Consider the following 20,810-nt stretch of genomic DNA (forward strand, 5'->3'; position numbering starts at 1 on the left):
GAGTTGTGTGGGAAAGGTCGAAGAAGAGGGAGATTCGTGTTTGGTGGAAGAAATGTGATTTAGTCCAATGACTTGGATTAATGTATTTACTGTCGAATAAATTATTGTACTTTGATTTTTTTTATGTTGAATTGATTTTACTGTATAAGTAAAACAGTTCTTCGTATCAGATATATATAATGTATAGCTTGAGTTACTGGACATGCTCGAGCATGTTCATGTGAGAAATAATAAAGCAGGACTACGTTTTAGTTATATATAAACGTCTTTGTATTATGTAGCACAAAATGAAGCAGTTCAGTTGAGAAACATGATTTGATTCAAAGGTTGGTGCATGGATTAGGCACTAGATTGAAAAAATATGAAGTAGTTGCATCAGTTCATGCTTAAAGAAATAATTCAAATTTGTGTAACAAAAAAAGGAAATTTTGAAAGACAGCATAAGTTTAATATTTTAGGCATGCATTTCTCTCTGATACTTAATTGAGCTGGTTTGAACTTCACCCTGAAACTTTGTAGAATTTTACTATATGATGTGAAAAGGCACATACTAAATGGAACAATGTTCACACTGGAAAACTTAGCCTAAACACCAGGATTCAACTCTTCAAAAAACAAATAAGGGGGATCCCTTGCATATAGATAGCTTTAACACAAGATACACAAGTTGCTTCTATATGACTATGTGTTGATATACATCATACATCTCTGAACATTCAATTGGGGGAAACTCCAAATTGATGTTGAATATTTGGGGATGCATTCTGATCATGAGACAGTACCATTGGCAAGGTTTGAGAATTTAAAGGTTTTGAGCTATTCTTCTTTCCTGAATTCTTGTAAGAGCGCTTCTTGGTCGAATATGTAGAAGGTGGCTGCGATACCATAGTGCTGTTACTGGGCTTTGTTCCAGGTTTTGGTGACTGAGAACGTTTTACTGGAGTCTGCACCAAATAAACCATATGAACCACTGTCCCAGAGGGAAGAGCATGGATAAAACCAGAACTACACAAAATATGAATTCAGAAGGTACTTGTGGAGAAAAATGTTGATTATGATGATCGGATCAGTTCATTGCTTAGAGTACTTTAGACTAATAGAAATAAAAAGAAAACAATTGGTTGATCTAGTTAAATTCATCATGACCATGTATCATGACATGTTTTGACAGTGGGGGGGAAAATTGGTTTTTTAGGAATATCTGAATTGGAAGTATAAACGATTATAGTATTACCTTTTTTGTGTAATTTTTTGCTGTTTCTCTTTCCTGGTAAAACTTAGGCAGGGGACGAGCTCTGAAACAAAAGCTTTGTCGAAGTTTCCTAATCTCCATTTCAGCTTTCTCCTGCAAGCAAAAGGGCATTCATTCCAAGTTAATTTGCTTTGCAACTGAAGAAATCATAAAGGCACATTAAAGAGTTAAGTGGTTGGGAAGCCAATAAAGAAAGAAAAATTGCACAAGCCAATAAGAAGCTCAGGAAGAACCTTGATTTTTGTTTGTAGCTGAACTTTCTGTACCTCCTTTGCATTGAATTTCTCCTCAAGCTTCTGAAGCAAAATTACAGGCATAAGATGGGATTGGACCTAAGAAAGGCAAGGAGATAGTCCGGATCTGAAGATGCCAAAACATGTAAAAAAAAAAAAAAAGGCCTTACCTGTTTCCTTCTTGCAGCTCTTTCTTCTGTCCTCAGGAGAAAAGGAGTGGATAAACTAGGTGATTGTAATTTGTTACGGCAGGCTGTGAAAGACTTGGGACAACTGAAAATACAAAGGTCAGTGGCACAACAAACTGACAGAATCATATAATCTCCATAATTCAACTTGGATTCATGCACAGCTTTTTCCACACACCTGGTATATGATGGATTTATGCACCATTTCTTATTTGGCATATAGATTTTGTGCGCCATAAAGAGTCATTTGACTATGTAGTTTCAACTTCCACTCACTTATTAACAAGACTAGGTCTGTCGGCTGTCTGAATATAGACCTATGTTTTAATAGAATCAAACCTAAAATTCTACGACAGCACGGTGCACTAGGCATCCCGCGTTCATTTAGGGTCCGGGGAAGGCCGCACCCCAAGGGGTATGATATAGACAGCCTACCCTAATGCAAGCATTAGTGGCTGCTTCCACGCCTCGAACCTAAAAGGTCATAGGGAGACAACTTTTTCGTTGCTCCAAGGCTCTCCCTCAACCTAAAAATCTAGTAGAAAGAATATCAAATTATTTATCTTTCTTTATGAATTACAACTTTTTCGATAGAATAATTCTAATGCCAACCTATGTTAGCTTTCATCCACTTGAATTTATAAATGAAAGGAATCGTATAATGGTAAAGTGCATTGACGATTACTGGAATGTCGTATTAGCAGTTTTACATGTTAACTCAACGCCCTTCTACCAAGATTTTGCTGTCTTAATATACATGCAGTCATCTACTGCCCCTAAAAAGTTAAATCTAAGGCTATTATTTCGAAGATATACTTACACAGCTGACAAAATATTCCATTTATGACCGGCTGTTTGACTTCCTGAAGCTGTCGGATGAATTGGTGTTGTCATGCTGTAAGGCAGTGGGAAGACAAAAGAACCAAGTTAGTGGTTGTTGCTGGAGTGAAATTCATGCAGTAATTTTGCAGTCAGAAAGCTCATATTGTCTTAATATCATAATAATTATATACCTTCTATTTTCAGAAGATGGGGTTGTCATGGGACGTTTGGATGCGCCATCTGAAGTTGCCTGCAGGTGTAAAATGAACAAACCTTAAGCAAGTCCAACAAAATTATTACGAGTTTAAGTTCTATGCATCGATGGTGTAGATCATTTATAATATAATTACAGGTCTCTCTCTTTAACAAGCATTAATAGTAACCAGAAAAATATACTCTAGTAAGTTACTTGCTATCAGAGGTTACACTATAGTGTTGGTGAAAAAAATTTAGGATTAGCATTTAGTAAATGAGAGATAAATAAGCAGAGAAAAGTGAGTACCACAGTATTCTTGAGAGGAGTTGCACACTTCTTAACGGCATTGGGGGCGACCTTTGAACTTTCCTTCTTGAGGGTGGTAGGAGGGGGAGGAGGCACCTTATCTGGCTCTTTGGCAGGGGTGAAATTCATCAATTTGCTTAAGGAATTTGAGGTTGATCTCTTTTCATTCGTCAAAACTGACGTTTGATTCTTTGCGAATGGAGTGAAATTGTTTTCTTTATTGACATGAGGAGGAATGTTATGCCTAACTGGTGAAGATGGGAGTTTAGATTTTATAGAGTGAACGGATGATTTGAATGAAGAAAAAGCTGATCTTTTCTTGCTCGTAACACATGTAACATCATCATCGTCTTGCTTAGAGCTGGAACTCTGTTGAATCAATGATGAGAATCAGTTTCCATATACAGTCAAATCTCTACAATAGTCTCATATTTTTTGGATGCTATAATGAAGTGTTGTTGTAGAAGGACATATATTATAACACAACATATAAATCGATTCCGAGAAAAACTTGGCATTTATAGTGAATGACTATTATATAGAGATGTTGTTATAAAGAGGTCTGACCATACTACTAGCATATTTTATATCAATCAATCAGTTAATCAATTCTCAAGAAATCGACTAAGTTTCAATCTCAACTGTTTGATCAGCTAGGTGAATACTCTATAGCCATTCTTCCCTATTAGAAGCCATTTCAGTCAAGTAAGTACTAAGTGGTAATTATTTCTCTAAAACTAGAGGCTCTCGACATCTCATAGACTCACATGGACAAGTTATTAACCAAACTACAAAATTCTTGAGTCTTGACACATATAAATATAGTACAATTAATAATAATAGCACCACTAAGGTGTGGCGGGACGAGTAGGATCCCTCCGCCAATAATCAGACGGCTCGAACGGGTGTGATTGGAATAACCCACTCTTTAATGGGCTGATGGTAGGCTAGAATCTCATGTTTTAGTCGTAGTTTGCACTCTAACTACTGCATTTTACTTTTGTGTGAGCTTAAATGATAGTGCATTGCACTTATTACGTGTTTTATGCCTTGCAGGAAGAGATTCATAGTTAAGAAGATAATCTGGAGCTAAATCGAACGAGTTGGAGCTTTTGAAGTCTGAGTAAAAGTCCAAGAAATTAAACCGGGATCGCGTTCGATGGTCGGAAGCCAAGCCTGGATATCAAAACGTGAAGAAAAAGAATTACTCTCGGAAAATGGCACAGCCGCGCCGTGTGGGGCGCCGCATTATCATTATCATATCCAGAAGAAACCAACTCTTCTAATCTCTAGTTCTTTGTAGTCAAGTCAATTGCTTTACTTTAATAGTTGGGCCAGTAGGCACCGGATATGGTTATAACAATTCAACAACTTACTACGAAGAATAGAAAAACCATACATAGAGCTGTGTAGTTCATATTTACCTTCACCTTGAGCAAAGGTTTCTCCGTATGAGAGGTTTGAGTAAGCTCTGATCCTGAAATTGTTTCTTTGTTCTCACGCACAATACCATTGGTTAGTTCTTTCTCTGGAGCAACAGGAGTTAAAGGACCCTTGTGTACTGGAGCAGCATTTTCTGCTGTTAAAATATTTGGTGTGATTTCTGCATCGGGGTCTTGTTCAAGCAAAGCAGCAGCCTTTTGGGCAGCAATTCTCTTGAAATGAGCTTCAAAGAAAGCTTTCTTTTGGGCAACAGAACCTGGTTGGGCATACCTCTCTGCTTCCTCCACGTAGCGTTTGTGAGAGAACGTCGACCATTTATCCCATGCTAATGATTCATTCGTAAATCTCCCAAAAGAAATGGACTCCCCTAGAGCATGCATGCGGTTCCCCTGTATTTACAACAAAGAAGAACCTTTCAAAGGAAAGCTATGAAGAAAGCAAGAAACTGTGTGTGTGTGTGTGTGTGTGTGTGTTAAGTATTGAATAAAACAAGAGTAATAGTACCTGTTTAGCTTCATTGGGTATGGCAGAAGCGTAAGAGAAGGCTTGCATAAGACAAGCTGAATCTCCCATTCTAATTTCTAAGACGACAAGCTACAAAACAAACTTAGGAACCTGGAACAGTACTAGAATGTTACCAGAAAAAATTACTAGGATTATTGTACTGCCGTTTTTGTTTTTCTCCCTTAATTTTTTTATTGGCATGTAATTTCTGTTAACTCTCTGTATGGATCTGAGCATTTAAATTTGAAATTCAAATAGAAAGAAAAAAAAGGTGTAAAGAGGAACGTTGTTTAAAGGTAGGGGACCCTGCTAGCTGGTAGGGTAGGGAAGGAAAAAATCGAGGAAAAGAGAAGTTGTGCTTGCTTGACCAAGTCAGAAAGCTTAGGTCTTTTTTCAGCTGAAGACGTAGGGCCCAACTTTTGAACTTGATCATACTTCAAAGTTGAGAAATTGCAAGTGACAGATGATTTTCCGATTAATGTTGTCCCACAATTTGCTTCTCTGAATGTTACATCTTAACGAATATATATTTTGGATAATTTGTGAATAATCCAAATATACTACTTAGCGAAGGAGTAAAAAATCTTCATGGTTTAGGTAGATTTATAATCATCATCTTAAAGGAACGACACAATAGAGCAAGTAGAAGAAAATGTAAAGTGGTGCATTGAGTGCTCCTCCGAGAAAATGGAAAAGATTGTTTTCAAACATTTTCTTGCACATGGTTTGTCACCAATTTTGTGTTTCTCATTAGTGTTTATTTTTTGTTTCCCAAGACGTGCTTCTTTACAAAACAATGTTATTTGAGAAATTAGGCAAGAGAATTTTCATGTCACTTGCCACAGGGCTGAACCACCAGCTGTTACAATGTCATCCTTTCAAGTGAAAATCTGGAGTTAGCTGCTTAGCTTAGGCCTTAGGATACCATTTGAATTTTACCAAGAGTGAAAGAGCCATATCAAAAGAGCTGGACCCAAGCAAAGGCCATAATTATCAATTGCTATTGCTGGTCAATGTTACAAATATTATCAAGCATATGTTCTCTTCACGAAAAAGAAAAGAGGATAAAACCATATGTCAAGCTTCTACGTATTACTTCGCTTTGAACTAAAAAAATATTGGTTGTTAATATTGCTTGATTTGGAGGCTTCTTAAAAAATTTGTGTACATTAAGTAAAACAGAGGCAACAAATGAGAGTATCAAAAACCAAATTAGATCTATTTCTAATCCCCTTTTCTTACTTATAGTTTTCAGAATTTATGGCATATTTGAGAATGACCCAAAAAATGAGGATATTCCTTGCCATATTTTTTTTCTCTATCGTCCCGTCAAGCTTGTCTTTGTAACATCTGACACCCTAGACTTTTCTTTCATAATTGTTTAAAGCTAAAGATCTTCAACTACATATTCCTTGCAATGTAGTTTCTTTTGAAATAGCAGAATTTCATTGCTCAAAATATGCCACAAACTCGCCAGCAGAAATGACAATATATGGACTAGTCATCGTCATGCCTTACCATAGCCTACTTACAAGGCTGGTCATTGTCCTGCCACTTTGAGTGTGTGTCCTCTAACCATCACCCACATATAAGATTATGGGTTGTTTTAAAAATCACTTTCTTCTAGGAGGATCCCGGCTCAGTCCATGTTTCTTTAGAGTTTTGACGTAATTTCTCATGAGAGTGAACTTGTCGCTTCCAAGATGGTAGAGGTAGTCCCACGTGAAGATGCCAGTCTTATGCAAGTCATCAAACAATAACCTATATGGAACCACATGGAAGAAATGACAAAGAAAGCAAACGAGACTTCATACTGAAGACAAAAGTATGCTCTTTTATTACCTCACCCCATAATTTCCAATAGGTTCAGCAGACATGATTCCCACATGTCGCCTCCCAGATATGACCTGATCCATAAGCATATAAAAGTGGAAAAAGTTGAGTATTATAAGCATTCTTCAAAGAGTAGATAAAGCTACAACGATAATAGTTTAAACTTGGTAACTGAATGGTAGCTTATGTAGCTTCATTGGTCACTGTTATAAGATTAGTCCAGTAAAAACGAACAGGATGATGAACTCTCTAATATGAAACAGCAGAAGTACTTATAAATCATTCAGGTATGGTAAGAACTAAATGTTCATCAAGTTACCTTCTCACCACCAACTGATCTGATCTTACTATCAACAGCTGGGCTATATATCCTCAAATACTCAGCTGACAAATTATACAGATTACCATTGTCAAACTCCACCTCTACCTGGAGAATATTTACCAGACAACATGTCAGCCCAAATTCTACAATATCAGAAGCACATAGTACACAAACTTTCAGATTTTTCCAACAATTGAAGTGAACATGTGAAATTACCTACGATTAGAGACTAAATATGAGTGAATTCTTACAATTAGAGAATTTTCCAAAAGAGCAGCACACCACCATTCGAGTGTTAAATAAGTGGCACAACACTTTTCCAGAGTAATAACGCTGGTTACTTAAACTGACATCTTCAGTCCATTTAATAAGGTTAATGAACTGTCTTGAATATCAATTCATTCCTTCTACAGTAAAAAATAAAAAGGAAATGCTTTTGAATTGCTCCATTCAGTTCAGAGAATTCCCATAGGACTCAATTTTAAACCAAAAAATTGTACTTGTAATTCAGGTTATAATTGAAACAGGCAAGATCAGAAGAAACTAAAATTCTCAGTAAAATAAACAATGATGGCCCGAACGCCCACATGCCTCGAACCTAAGCACATAATTCTAATAAGCGTGTATGTTAAAAATAAAGTGGCAATTTACCATGAGATATACTTGTCAACAATTAGCCCAAAATTTCTCCTACAGTTCGAGTCAGAACAGAGTTTAACAAATTCCTCTTTAATTTAAAATCCAAGACAAGCATGATCACCATAAGAAGTTGTGTTAATCATCCAATGAAGACAAAAGTAAAGAGGAAGTAACTTTCTGGAGAAGTAGTATCATCAGTATTCTACTTTATATATAACTTCGATTGATTCTGCTGGACCAATTGCACATTTTTAGTACTTTTAGTGATTCTCTCCACTCATAGGCATACTATATTTCTTGGGAAAAGTTGTTTCAAGTGGAAGCTAAAGAATGGTAGTAAGTTTTTCTTAGCCAAGTTATAAGTTGGCATAAACTTAAAAGCAGGCCTCGGGATTGTTTTGAGCACAAAATATGAGGCAGCAAGACTTTCATTGAGCACACTTATATGAGTAAGGGATTATCTATCATTAGCTATTTGATTGTTCGCGTACCAACTGATAAACATTCCTCTAAGCGTAGTTCTGGACAGTAAGCTACTTCATTGGTCTTTTTGGCCACAGAATCAGCTCACAAACTGATACAAAATGCATATTCAACAAGATTCACCTTTGAAAGGAACCTACTTTTGTAGTTAGACAAATAGTACCACTTAACCCCTATATCATAGGCAAAACTTGAAGTTAATGGACCCCAAAATTCCAAGAAAGACATGATAAACTCAGAAATAATTAACTTTATTCTCTCAAAGCAGCTTCTAAACTCCGAATCAAACAACTGCACCTCAATCACAAATTAACTCTTTTTTCTCTCAATTTGGGTTCATTTCATTTCAATACTAGAAAAGAAAAGGAACATATAGAAGGAGAAAATCAATAAGAGTGAGAAACATACAAACTTAGGAGGGTGAAGAGCAAATTTGGTGAGACGTGGACAATTGGCAGCAGTCTGTATACTTCGAATAGTCCTTTCTACAACATACATCTTCTCTGCTTCTCCTAGTCAAAAGGGATTAGTCTCACGGGGAACTATGTACATTCGGTATAATGAATTGGGCCGGGTGCCCGATATACTGGTTTTGTAACTGAAAAGTAGCTCTGTGAGTGAATCTGGGATCAACTCTTAACCCGATTATGATAAAATTGGACGGGCGCTATATTTTGTCGCCCTCATTTGAGCTCAATTCACTTTCTAAAATTTATTTTAACTTTGTATCCATTGTTGAAACAACTTAAGGCATTTTTCTCCTCCTCCTTCTTCTTCTTCTTTTTGAGTAATAGTGATTTTATATGGTATTTGTGAATATATTTTAAGGTAGTTTATGATGGTGCTTTATTTTTTTTACTTTTGCTTAGGATTTCTTTTTTTTTTCTTTTTCTTAATTGCAAAATGGGCTCGTTAGATTTATTGTTGTTTTGACAAATTGATGATTGGGGTTTGTTCTGGAGTAGATTTAGGTATTAAATCATATACTGGATTGTTAAAACTCGAAGAACAAATTTTTGTTTCTGGGCAGTTTGCACTTCCTATTTGGCCTTAAGTGCATACGTTGGTTGCACTTCACACTTTTTCGCCTTAAGTGCATCTGAAGTGCATTTTTTCACTTCAGACTTATTTGCCTTAAGTGTAGGAAAACGTTTGTTGCACTTCAGATCTTTTAGCCTTAAGTGCATCTTAAGTGCAATTTTTCACTTCAGACTTATTGGCCTTAAGTGCATAAAAACGTTGATTTCATGACGAGCGCAAAACACCACTTAAAATTATGCTCGCTAATCAAATATAGTATAGTATAATATCATATCCACATGGATTGGAGTTAAACAGTATTCTCGTAGTTTCTAGCTTGATTGCTATCCAAGAAGACCAACAGCTGAGATTTGTGAGATTAACACTAAAATTAACTAAGAATCTAAAGTTATTGACTAATGAAAATCGAAGCAAGGATAAGCAAAGAAAGATATCAATGGGAGAAAATATGGTTTTGATAGGATAGGTGCAAGATAACTGTCTGAGATTTAACTCTAGATAATTCACCTCTAACGTTCAAACGAGTCTCACGAATTGACTCAATTATTAGTTCAATTCTTTAGTAGAAACTCGATTAAGTCTCAACCTCACGAGATGAACCAATTTAAGCTTTGTGAAGATATGCAAGAATGCGAAGTAGATTGGTCTTTTGGAGAACCTCTCTCGATTATCCTTCTGACTAGGTTTAATCAATGATTCAACTAGATTCTTTTCGATGACTAAGAAGAATTAATGAACTCAACCAACAATATAATGCAGAGATATCACAAGTTATGCCTCTCTCGATTACATGAATAAGTGAATATAAATGCAAATATTAAATCATCCAAAAACGCTTCAATATATAAAACTAGAGTTATAATCTATAAATAAATATCAATACACCAAATCCATTAAACTCTAAAGGAAACTACTCAATAGATATGGAGTAATTCATCATAATTATAATAAAAGTTTAGGAAAACATAAATTCAATCCAAACTCGGGTCTTTAGTGAGGAAGGAATGATGAAATCCTCGTCTTATTGCTCTTCCGACTCCTCCTTATCCTCCTTAGGTCGAATATGTGTCAAAAGTCTATAAAATAATATTTTTTTCATGTATTTATACCAAGTAGGATCGGACCCAGACGAAACCACCTTCTCCTAGCCGAAATAGGACATTGGCTCTATAAAATTTGCACAGGTGCGCGCGCATGGGGCGACGCGCCATGCGGGGCATTAGTGAGGAAATCCAGAGAGCTCGACTTCTGACAGGCAACCAAAATTACACTACTGTGGCGCACCACGCACCGCCCCACGCGCCGCAGCAGTGCAAATTTCTCTGAGCTTCGCTTTTTGCTTGATTTTTGATGTCCAGGCGTGGTTCTCGGCCCCCGAATGCGATCTCGGCTTTTAATCCTTTGGGCTTTTACTCAGACTTCAAAGCTCCAAATAGCTCGAATTAGCTCCATAACATCTACACCACTCGGAATCACTCCTACAAGGCATAAAACACACAATAAGTATAAAATACTAGTGATTAAAGCTCAAACACCCTTAAAGTGGAGTAAATATGAGTGCAATGAGCGGCTAAAACATGAGATTATAGCATACCATCAATACCCCACACTTAACCATTGCTCATCCTCGTGCAATCAAATTATATTTTATATAAATACGACCTTTTTAAACAACTCTCCTAACTGATCACACCAAAAATATTTAAAATAGATTAAGCACAATAATGTAACATCCTAGCCTCAAGATTTAACTCAAAAGCACCACGTATTTTTCACAACCCGCTCACTTACTCTAACACAGAGGTCAATGACATTACCTTTCCTTCATGAATCACGTGTCTTCACACAACAATAGAGAGTAGTTCCTGTCACGACCAAATTCTATTATAGGTCGTGATGGCACCCAACACCGTTGTTAGACAAGCCAACATTGATCAACTAGTGGTTTCCCGTTTAAATAAATTATTAAGTACTAACATTTTCTTATTTGTTAACAAGATTTAGAAATTTGCAAGTGTAACATAAATAAGCGGAGGCGATAAGTATTAATCAAAATCATGTAAGCAAACCCAAAACCATAAGTCTACTAGTGTGTGTGTGCCAAGACCTGGTGTCACAAGTGTATGGGCAATGTAGTAGAATATACAACAAAATGCTAGCCTACTGTCTGAAAGAAAATAGACAGAAAAGTAAAACATGAGGGAGACTCCAGCTACTGCAGAACGGCTCGGAAGCCAGCTCACCGTAAAGTCTCGGGGTGGGGATCAACTACGCGCGCCGGACGGGTAACTAGATGCACCTGCCTCAGATCCTGTACAATTAAGTACAGAAGTGTAGAATGAGTACATAAACAACATGTACCCAGTAAGTATCCAGTCTAACCTCGAAGAAGTACTGACGAGGGATCGACTTTGACACTTACTATGGGCAAAAATAATATAATCAAAGTATTATACAAAGCATGGATTTCATGAATAATACTGAAAGCTCAATAACAGGAAATGATGTGTTCTTCTTTCACAATTTATAGATTTCAAATTCAGTTTTCATTTAACAGCTTACGTTTCAAGACTTCTAAGCAGTATCATCCACAGAGAGTTCCAAATAATTATCATGCGCAAATTATGCCGAGCTCGTACGGCCTGATCCAACATAATATTTAAACTATGCACTGCCGAAGGATCAAATGGCGCAAACCATAGATGTATCTATTTACTACCGAGGCGTTCGGCCCGATCCACAAATAGCAATTTATTTCCAAAGGAAGCACAAAGTTTACATTTACAGTCAAGCATTCCCTTAAATCTTTCAAGCAAGTGAATTTAACCTTTTACACTTCTTTTGTCAAGTCTTGACGACTTAAGTAATTGAATTAGCAAGTAAGGGCACAAACATTTCAAGTAACGCATAATACGGGTCTTAAACTACCCGGACAATAGCATAATACTAGCTACCTACGGACTCTCGTCACCTTATACGTACGTAGCCCCCACAAATAGGTACACACATTTATTTAATTCACCTATGGGGTTAATTCCCTCTTACAAGGTTAGAAAGGAGACTTACCTCGTCTCAAGGCCTACTTCCCAATTCAAGAATGCACTCAAACCTCCAAATTTGATGCCAAACGACTCGAAACTAGTCAAACATTATGTAAATTAATCAATCTATGCTCAAAAGTTCATATCCCCACTATAAAAGTGATTACCCAACCCAAATCGCAAGATTCCTAAAATTCACCCCCGGGCCCACATACCCGGATTCCAGAAATTTTTGAAGAAAGTTGTTACCCATAACCTTAGGATCATAAATATTTGATTTGTACTAAGTTCCATAACCAATTTCGTGGTCAAATCTAATTTTTATCAAAAACCTAGGTTTTCATCTAAACCCTTGATTTTCACTAATTTTTACATGTTAATCTACCCATAATCTATGTATTTAACTCATGTTGTGTAGTAATTACTTACCTCAAAGTGCTAGGTGAAAACCCTCTTCCAAAAGCTCCAAAAATCGCCCAAGAGATGAAGTGAAATAAAATAAATGGCCTAAGTCCCGCATTAAAAGAGCTGGGCACAGGCCTCTAATGTCGCATTTGCGACACCAGGTTCGCAAATGTGACAAAACACTTGCAAATACGAAGCCTGGCTTTGGCTGCTCAGGTCGCAAATGCGACGCAGGGGTCGCAAATGCGATCACTGCTGAGGTCGAAAAAGCGGCTCAGGTGTGGCAAAAACGAACAATGTCCAGTCAAGCTTCTTCGCAATTGCGAAGCTCTTCTCGCAAATGCGAGGTTCGCATTTGCGAACTACTTCTCGCATTTGCGAGACCTGCAACTGATGCCAAGAAACACCAGAAATCTGGTGTGTGTTTCATCCCTTTCGAACGTCCGAAACTCACCTGAGCCCTCGGGGATCCACACCAATCACCCACACAAGTCTAGCAACATCATACAAACTTGCTCGCGCGATCGAACCACGAAAATAACATCAAAAACCATGAATTGGACGCCAAAACGCATGAATTTACTCATGAACTCCAAAAACTTCTAAAACACTTCCGCGCGTCCGACTGCTATCAAATCAACTCGGAATGACGCCAAACTTTGCATGCAAGTCTTAAATGATATTACGGACCTATTCCAACTTTTAGAACTAGAATATGAACCCGATATCAACCTACGGACCACCGAATCCACTTCCGGACGCGCTCCTAAGTCCAGAATATCCATACGGAGCTATTCCCAGGATCAGAATATCAAACGGACGTCTAGAATGTAAAAATCCATTTCAACCCAAACTTACAGAATTTGCTCAAAATGCAAACTTTCACTATTAGGCACCGAAACGCTCCTGAGTCATCCAAAATCCGCTCCGAACATATGCCCAAGTCCGAAATCATCATACGATCCTATTGGAACTGTCAAATCCCAATTCCGAGGTCTTTTACTCAATATATTGACCAAAGTCAAACTTGGCCTTTTAAGCCAACCTTAAGGAACTAAATGCTCCGATTTCAACCCGAACTCTTCCAAATCCCGAACTAACCATCTCGCAAGTAATAAATCAGTAAAAGAAAGTACGGGAAGTCTCATCTAGGGGAACAGGGTTTTAGAAAGAAAAACGACCGGTCGGATCGTTACAGTTCCACACACAATAAAATTTAAGAACAATTAGGCACTCAGGATAGAAAGAATGTGCTCACTCTTATAAATAACATTCATATACCACAAGAGACGTACCATAGGCTTGCCCGTAGTAATACTCTACTAATTATGCTCATTCAATCAAGGATCAAGTAGGACTTAAATTGGTTGTAGTGTAGGCTGCGGGATGGGTAGGATACATTTAGATATAAGAGTGACTACACCTCCCTGAGCACTTTTAATACATACAATTTACTATTCAAAACCCTACACTTATGTCAAACCATAACTCCGCCTTCACATCAATATATATATCAAATCCCTACTTCTTTAAGCACAAATACATTAAGAGTTACCACTGTCAAGGAATATTTGCACAATAATACACTTATTTTTTCTCCTTTCTTCTTCAATTCTAGTGGCTCTCATTTTTTTCAAAATATTGCGCCTTTCTCCTTAATTCAATAGCTCCACTCAAAAGCCACACCAATCACCCAACGCTTCAACTTTTACAAAGTTCATAACAATTTCAAGTGCTCATGAGAGGTACAAGGTTCAAATAGATGGTCAATTCAAGCAAATGGGTAAGGCTTAAAATGTGGTTGCCAAAGAAAGAGGATTACAGGCTCAAAGGGGTTAACTAAGATACATAGCAATTAGGTGGGTAAACACATATATCCGGCTCAATAAAGAAATGCCTATATCACTTCCAATACTGAATAAAACTACTATTTCACTTTGTAAACAGACGGGGAAAGTTCTAGACATCAAATGCAATTCACAGAATACACAAAACCTCACACACACATGGAACATAACTCACAAAGGATCAGACTCATCAAGACACTCTAGTCAAAGCAGTTAAGCAAAGTTAAGATCATACAATTTAAGGCACTTATACAAGAGTCAAAAACTGAGCCTAAGCGTCATAACTAAAGCACTTATTATCCTCAAGGCATAATAAAGTCAAGAGATATTGCCTTCAATTTAAATCATAGCACAAGATTTCCTACTCCTAGCAAAAATAAATACCAACTACACCTGATTCAAACAAAACCCTAAGAAAAGAATTGCGGCACAAAATCAGGCTTATAAAATTAGGAGGCTGAAACTGCTTTCTCGTCTAAAGGATCTCATGAAGGCATTCATTGTTTAGCCGACGAAGCAGTTTCAGCCTCCTCTATCTTCCTCTTCTTTGTTAGGATCTCCTTTAAGAATTTGGCATAAGTTGGCATTTGTGAGAGCACTTCTGTGAATGGTAAATTTACAAGAACCTGTTCAGCATATCTAGAAATTTCTCAAACTCCTTGTCCAACTTTCCTCTATATAGCTTTTTGGGAAAAGGTAGAGCAGGCATATGCTTGCTCTCTTCAGATTCCTCCCTTCTCGAATTCTCTTCCTTCTTCTTCTTCTTCTTCTTCTTCTTCTTCTTCTTCTTCTTCTTCTTCTTCTTCTTCTTCTTCTTCTTCTTCTTCTTCTTCTTCTTCTTCTTCTTCTTCTCATCTTCCTTCTTGCCTTTCTTCTTCTTATCAACATCACTTTTCAGCAGCTCCCCGCTTTCTTTTTCAGGTCTCATATTTTTTTTGGATCGGAGCGGGATCTTCCAACACTTGCCCACTTTTCAAGGTCACAACATTCATTGTTTCTTTGGGATTTCTCTCAATATCAGCTGGGAAAGTTCCTGGAATCCTCTCAGATAATATTGTTGCAATCTGTCCCACTTGCTTTTCTAAATTTCAAATTGTTGCCCTTTGTACTTCAAATCTTTTATCAGTTTTAACAATGAATTCCTTCATGAGATCCTCTAGACCAGGCGGATTGGGGTGTTAAGGCTGAAACTGCTTCCTCAGCTGAGTTATAAAATCAGGAGCTCTTTGTACTTGAAATATAGGGTTGTTTTATTGCCATGCATTTGTGGTGCCCCTTGGTGAACTCCATGAAAAACCGGGGTGCTTCTAACCCATTTCTTTAAAGTTGTAATTTCCCACAGCATTCACTTCCTCAGTTGGGGCTTGACACTCATGAGTAGGGTGTCCTCTTCCGTATATATCATAAGCTGCATGAGGTTCTCTCTGTATTGTAGCTAAGGTCAGCTTTTGTATTTCTTTAGCCATAATATCAAGTTGTATATGCACAGGTGTATTAGCATCAACTTGGTGAACACCAGTCGATCTTCTTCTTTCAGCACTCTCAGAGGGCCACTAACTTGCATCTTCAGACAACTCATCAAGAATTGTAACTATCTCCTCTAGAGTCTTCTTCATCAACGGGCCTCCAACTGCATTGCTCAATGTTCTACGTGAGGCCGGTGCCAATCCATCCCAAAAGTCCTGGAATTGCATCTAGAGTTCAATTTCGCTATGTTAAAACTTTCGAACTATCTCCTTAAACCTCTCTCATGCTTCAAAAATAGTTTCAGTCTCCTTCTGGCAGAAGTCATGGATTTCCCTTCTAAATTTGCCCGTCTTAGCAGATGAGAAATATTTATTAAGAAATTTCCTAGTCATCTCATCCCATGTTCTAATCAATCTCGTGGGCAAGATTCGAAGCCACTACTTTGCATCATCTTATAGTGTGAAGGGGAATGCCCTTAAGTACACTGCATCTTGTGACACCCCATTGTATTAGAAAGTGTTCATAATCTCCTCGAGGTCCATTAGATGTGTATTTGGATCTTCGTTCATTTTCCCTCTAAAGACACATCAGTTCTGAAGGGTTTGAAGCAACCCTTGCTTCAACTCGAAATTGTTAGCTGCAACTGGAGGTGGTCTTACACTTGATAATCCTTGGTTGTAGACCGGTCTAGTATAATCGTCAAGTGATCTCCCAGGCCCGGGAGCTATATTTCCAAACTGATCTGCAACCAAGGATTGATTCTGAGCAATTCTCCGAGCCCTCTCTTCTTCATGCATCTCTAATAGCTGCTTCTTCAGTATCCCATGCAGCTTTTTCTCATTGTTGGGCTGCCTCCCTTGCAGCCAAATCTACATTATCATCACCCTCTCCAGCCATAGTTTCTTTGGTTGAGGATTGCCCAACCTTTTCTGATGTTTCGGTGAGATCTCTTTTCTTTCTCAACGGTCGCAGTTGTTTTTCTATCTCTGGTTTGTATGGTAGCATTTCTTTCCCAGAAGCTCGAGTCTTGCACCACTCTTAACCTGTATAGTCTGCGCACAGTCAAAGAACACCAAACGTAAAAAGAGAAAAATAAAATAAAAAGAAAAATTCCTGAATTAGCACTACAAACTATTTCAAATACTATTGATTGTCAATCCCCAGCAACGACGCCAAAATTTGACGAGCGCAAACACAACTTAAAATTACGCTTACTAATCAAACATATTATAGTATAATATCGTATCCATAAGTATTGGAGTTAAATAATATTCTCGTAGTTTCTAGCTTGATTGCTATCCAAGATGATCAACAATTGTGATTTGTGTGATTAATACTAAAATTAACTAAGAATCTAAAGCTATTGACTAATGACAATCGAAGCAAGGAATAAGCAAAGAAAGATATCAATGGGAGAAAATAGGGGTTTGATAAGATATGTGCAAGATAATTGTCTAAGATTTAACTCTAGATAATTCACTTCTAATGTTCGAGTAAGTCTCTCGAATTCACTCAATTATTAGTTTAATTATGTCACGACCCGAATTCCCCACCCTCGGGAGTCATGATGGCGCCTACTGATGAGATCTAGGCAAGCCAACCCTTCACTACCTTTAGCATTAACCAATTTACTTCTTTTAACAATTATCAGCAATATCATGAAAACAGCGGAATAAAGTAAACAAGCGGAAGTCCTAAATTAAAGAATCTGAACAACAATGCGGAAAATCAACATAAACCTCTACCCAAGAACTGGTGTCACATACTCACGAACTATTAAGAGTGCTAAACACAACCGTATGAAAGAAAGTATAACTGTTTGTCTCGAAATACATGAGATAACAGACTGAAATAAGATAGAAGAGACGTCGGGCCTGCGGATGCCTGCAAGGCTACCTCGGTGTCTCGCGGGTCTAAAAGCTAACTCCCGTGCTACTGCAGCTGTTTACCAACACCTGGATCTGTGCAAAAGAGCACAGAGTGTAGTATCAGCACAACCGACCCCATGTGCTGGTAAGTGCCTGGCCTAACCCCGGCGAGGTAGTGACGAGGCTACGACCAGACTCCAGATAAACCTGTGCATATATATATATATATATATATATATATACACACTACAACGAAGAGGCAACAGAAATGAACAATTAAAACTGGGGGAGGGAACATGCTTTAGGGGTAAAGATATGAATAGAATATCAGAAATAATAGAAGAGAAATCTACAGTCTAGCTTCTAACATGGAAGCAAGAAATAAAGACAATTTTCATGTTCAGCTCATCTTGTTGCAGGCGTGCAATCCGATCCCATTTCTCGTATCTCGTGGTAGGCGTACCACCCGCTCCCATTTCATAATATCCTGTGGTAGGCGTACCACCCGCTCCCATTTCATAATATCTTGTGGTAGGCGTACCACCCGCTCCCATTTCATAATATCTTGTGGTAGGCGTACCACCAGCTCCCATTTTATCAATCTTGTGGTAGGCGTACCACCCGCTCCCATTTCATCAATCTTGTGGTAGGCGTACCACCCTCTCCCATTTCAATCCAACGCAATATAACAAAATAATCCCGGCTAGGGGACAACAATGTAATAACTTCCCGGCAAGGGAACAAAAAATATAATAACTTCCCGACAAGGGAACAAAATATCAAATCAAATGTCCCGGCAAGGGAGAAACATATATAACCACACTTGTCCCAACATCTAACTACCGCAGCTATAGCCGATCCTGTTACAACATCTAACTGCCACAACTATAATCAATCCTGTTACGACATCTAACTACCACAACTATGATCAATCCTGTTACGACATCTAACTACCACAACTATAATCAAACTTGTTACTACACCTAACCACCTCAGCTATAACCAAACCTATTACAACACCTAACTACCTCAGCTATAACTTTAGTCCTTACTCAACACAAGGAATCATTAAACTAAGCATCCGTAATATCAATTAAGAACACAATACAAGGGAACCACAACCCGACAATAGCCCGCCAAGGGACAGCATAATGATCTTTTCTCTTCTCACTTTTACTTCACAATTCACTTCACAACTCGAGCCAATGCTCTAGAAGTTCAATTATCACTTATACTTTCGCAATGCGTTCTACGACTGGAGCCAACGCTCCTCAATATTCATAAGTCACGATTCTTTCCACAACTTTGCACAACAAATAGAAATACTCACCAAGGCATGAATAATACAACAAAGTCATGAAAATCACAATATAGGACTCACGATCATACTTGACACCAACGTATAGATTCTCGTCACCTTGCCTATACGTCGTACTCGACAATTACCACATAGCAAATAAGACTCACTCCTAATCCCTCAAGCTAAGGTTAGATCGAACACTTACCTCGATGCTTTGAATTCAACTCAAGTCTCAATTATAGCTTTACTCCTCGATTCCACCACCAATCCGCTCGAATCTAGTCACAAGTTACTTAATTACTTTAATAAACACTAAATGAATCAATTTGAATGTAGAAAAATGAATTTCCCTAAGTTTTTCCCAAAAATTCCAAAATCGCCCCCGGGCCCACGTGGTCAATACCCGAGGTTCGAACCAAAACCCGGTTACCCATTCCCCCACGAACCCAAATATATGATTTATTTTGAAATCGGACCTCAAACTGAGGTCCAAATCCCCAATTTTAAAAAAACCTAGGTTCTACCCAAAACCCCCAATTTCACCTATGGAAATCTTTGATTTTAAGTTGAAAACATGTTAAATGATGTTAAAGGTTGAAAGAAATGAGTACAAACCAACTTACAAATGATTTGGAAGAAGTCTTGTTCTTGGAAAATCGCCCAAAGAGGTTTGTGTTTTGAAAGAATGTTAAAATGGCTCAAAAATTCGGCTAAGTGTAAAATATGCAGGCCTCAGATGTGGGAAATGCGAAGGTGGGTTCGCATCTTCGCATTTCCCAACCCTGCAGGTTTGGGAAATGCGAAGGTGAGTTCGCATTTCCGAACTCTGAAGGATCTGGGAATTTTCGCATTTGCGAGCTAATGTGTCGCATTTGCGACAGGCTCGACTTCGCATTTGCGGACCAAGAGGTCGCATTTGCGATCCTAGCTGGCTAGACCCCTTTTCGCATTTGCAATGGCAAGCTCGCATTTGCGAGCCCTGCTTCGCAAATGCGAAGATTGCAGGACTGGGAATATCAGATTTTCCCAAGGTTCAAAATGCACTCCGACACCTATCCAAAACTCACCCGAGCCCTCGGGGCTCCAAACCAAATATGCACACAACCTCAAAAACATCCTACGGACTTATCCGTGTGATCAAATCGCCAAAACAACATCATATACATCGAATCAAGCCTCAAAACTCATGATTTCTTCCAAGTTTTTCATAAAACATCAAATTTCCATTTTAAGTCCGAAACACGTGAAACGACGTCCGTTTTCAACCAAACTTTACAGAAAGTGCTTAAATCATATATAAGACTTGTACCGGGCGCCAGAACCAAAATACGGGCCCGATACCATAGTCTTCTAATCAAATTTCATTTCCAATTTCCTTAATTATTTCTAGAAAACAATTTCACACAAAAATTCATTTCTCGGGCTTGGGACCTCGAAATTCGATTCCGGACATACGGCCAAGTCCCATATTTTCCTACGGACCCTCCGGGACCGTCGAATCACGGGTCCGGGTCCGTTTACCCAAAATGTTGACCGAAGTCAAATTTATTAATTTTAATATCAAAATTTAGCATTTTTCTCATAGAATTCATATTTAAGCTTTCCGGCTACACGCCCGGA

General features: G+C 38.1%; 2 protein-coding genes across 4 annotated transcripts; both read right to left on the reverse strand.

Annotated features, from left to right (window-relative positions):
* On the reverse strand, nucleotides 500-5,963 carry LOC109226922 (protein WVD2-like 7). Of its 2 annotated transcripts, none has more exons than XM_019391845.1 (9): nucleotides 4,945-5,963; nucleotides 4,422-4,829; nucleotides 2,998-3,366; nucleotides 2,687-2,745; nucleotides 2,494-2,568; nucleotides 1,656-1,758; nucleotides 1,486-1,545; nucleotides 1,235-1,345; nucleotides 500-944 (listed from the first exon to the last, which is right to left on the reverse strand). In XM_019391845.1, the coding sequence occupies exons 1-9, from the start codon at nucleotides 5,011-5,013 to the stop codon at nucleotides 717-719; spliced, it is 1,482 nt and encodes a 493-aa protein (XP_019247390.1). In that variant the 5' UTR covers nucleotides 5,014-5,963; the 3' UTR covers nucleotides 500-716. The 2 variants fall into 2 exon arrangements, with proteins under 2 accessions (XP_019247390.1, XP_019247389.1); XM_019391844.1 differs by having other exon boundaries at nucleotides 1,486-1,548.
* Nucleotides 6,137-8,826, reverse strand: LOC109226923. Of its 2 annotated transcripts, none has more exons than XM_019391846.1 (4): nucleotides 8,630-8,816; nucleotides 7,097-7,204; nucleotides 6,787-6,851; nucleotides 6,137-6,705 (listed from the first exon to the last, which is right to left on the reverse strand). In XM_019391846.1, exons 1-4 carry the CDS (start codon nucleotides 8,717-8,719, stop codon nucleotides 6,558-6,560), a joined length of 411 nt encoding a protein of 136 aa, XP_019247391.1. In that variant the 5' UTR covers nucleotides 8,720-8,816; the 3' UTR covers nucleotides 6,137-6,557. The 2 variants fall into 2 exon arrangements, with proteins under 2 accessions (XP_019247391.1, XP_019247392.1); XM_019391847.1 differs by having other exon boundaries at nucleotides 6,616-6,705; nucleotides 6,792-6,851; nucleotides 8,630-8,826.

Source organism: Nicotiana attenuata, chromosome 6 (genome assembly GCF_001879085.1).
Source record: "Nicotiana attenuata strain UT chromosome 6, NIATTr2, whole genome shotgun sequence".
Classification (NCBI taxonomy): domain Eukaryota; kingdom Viridiplantae; phylum Streptophyta; class Magnoliopsida; order Solanales; family Solanaceae; genus Nicotiana; species Nicotiana attenuata.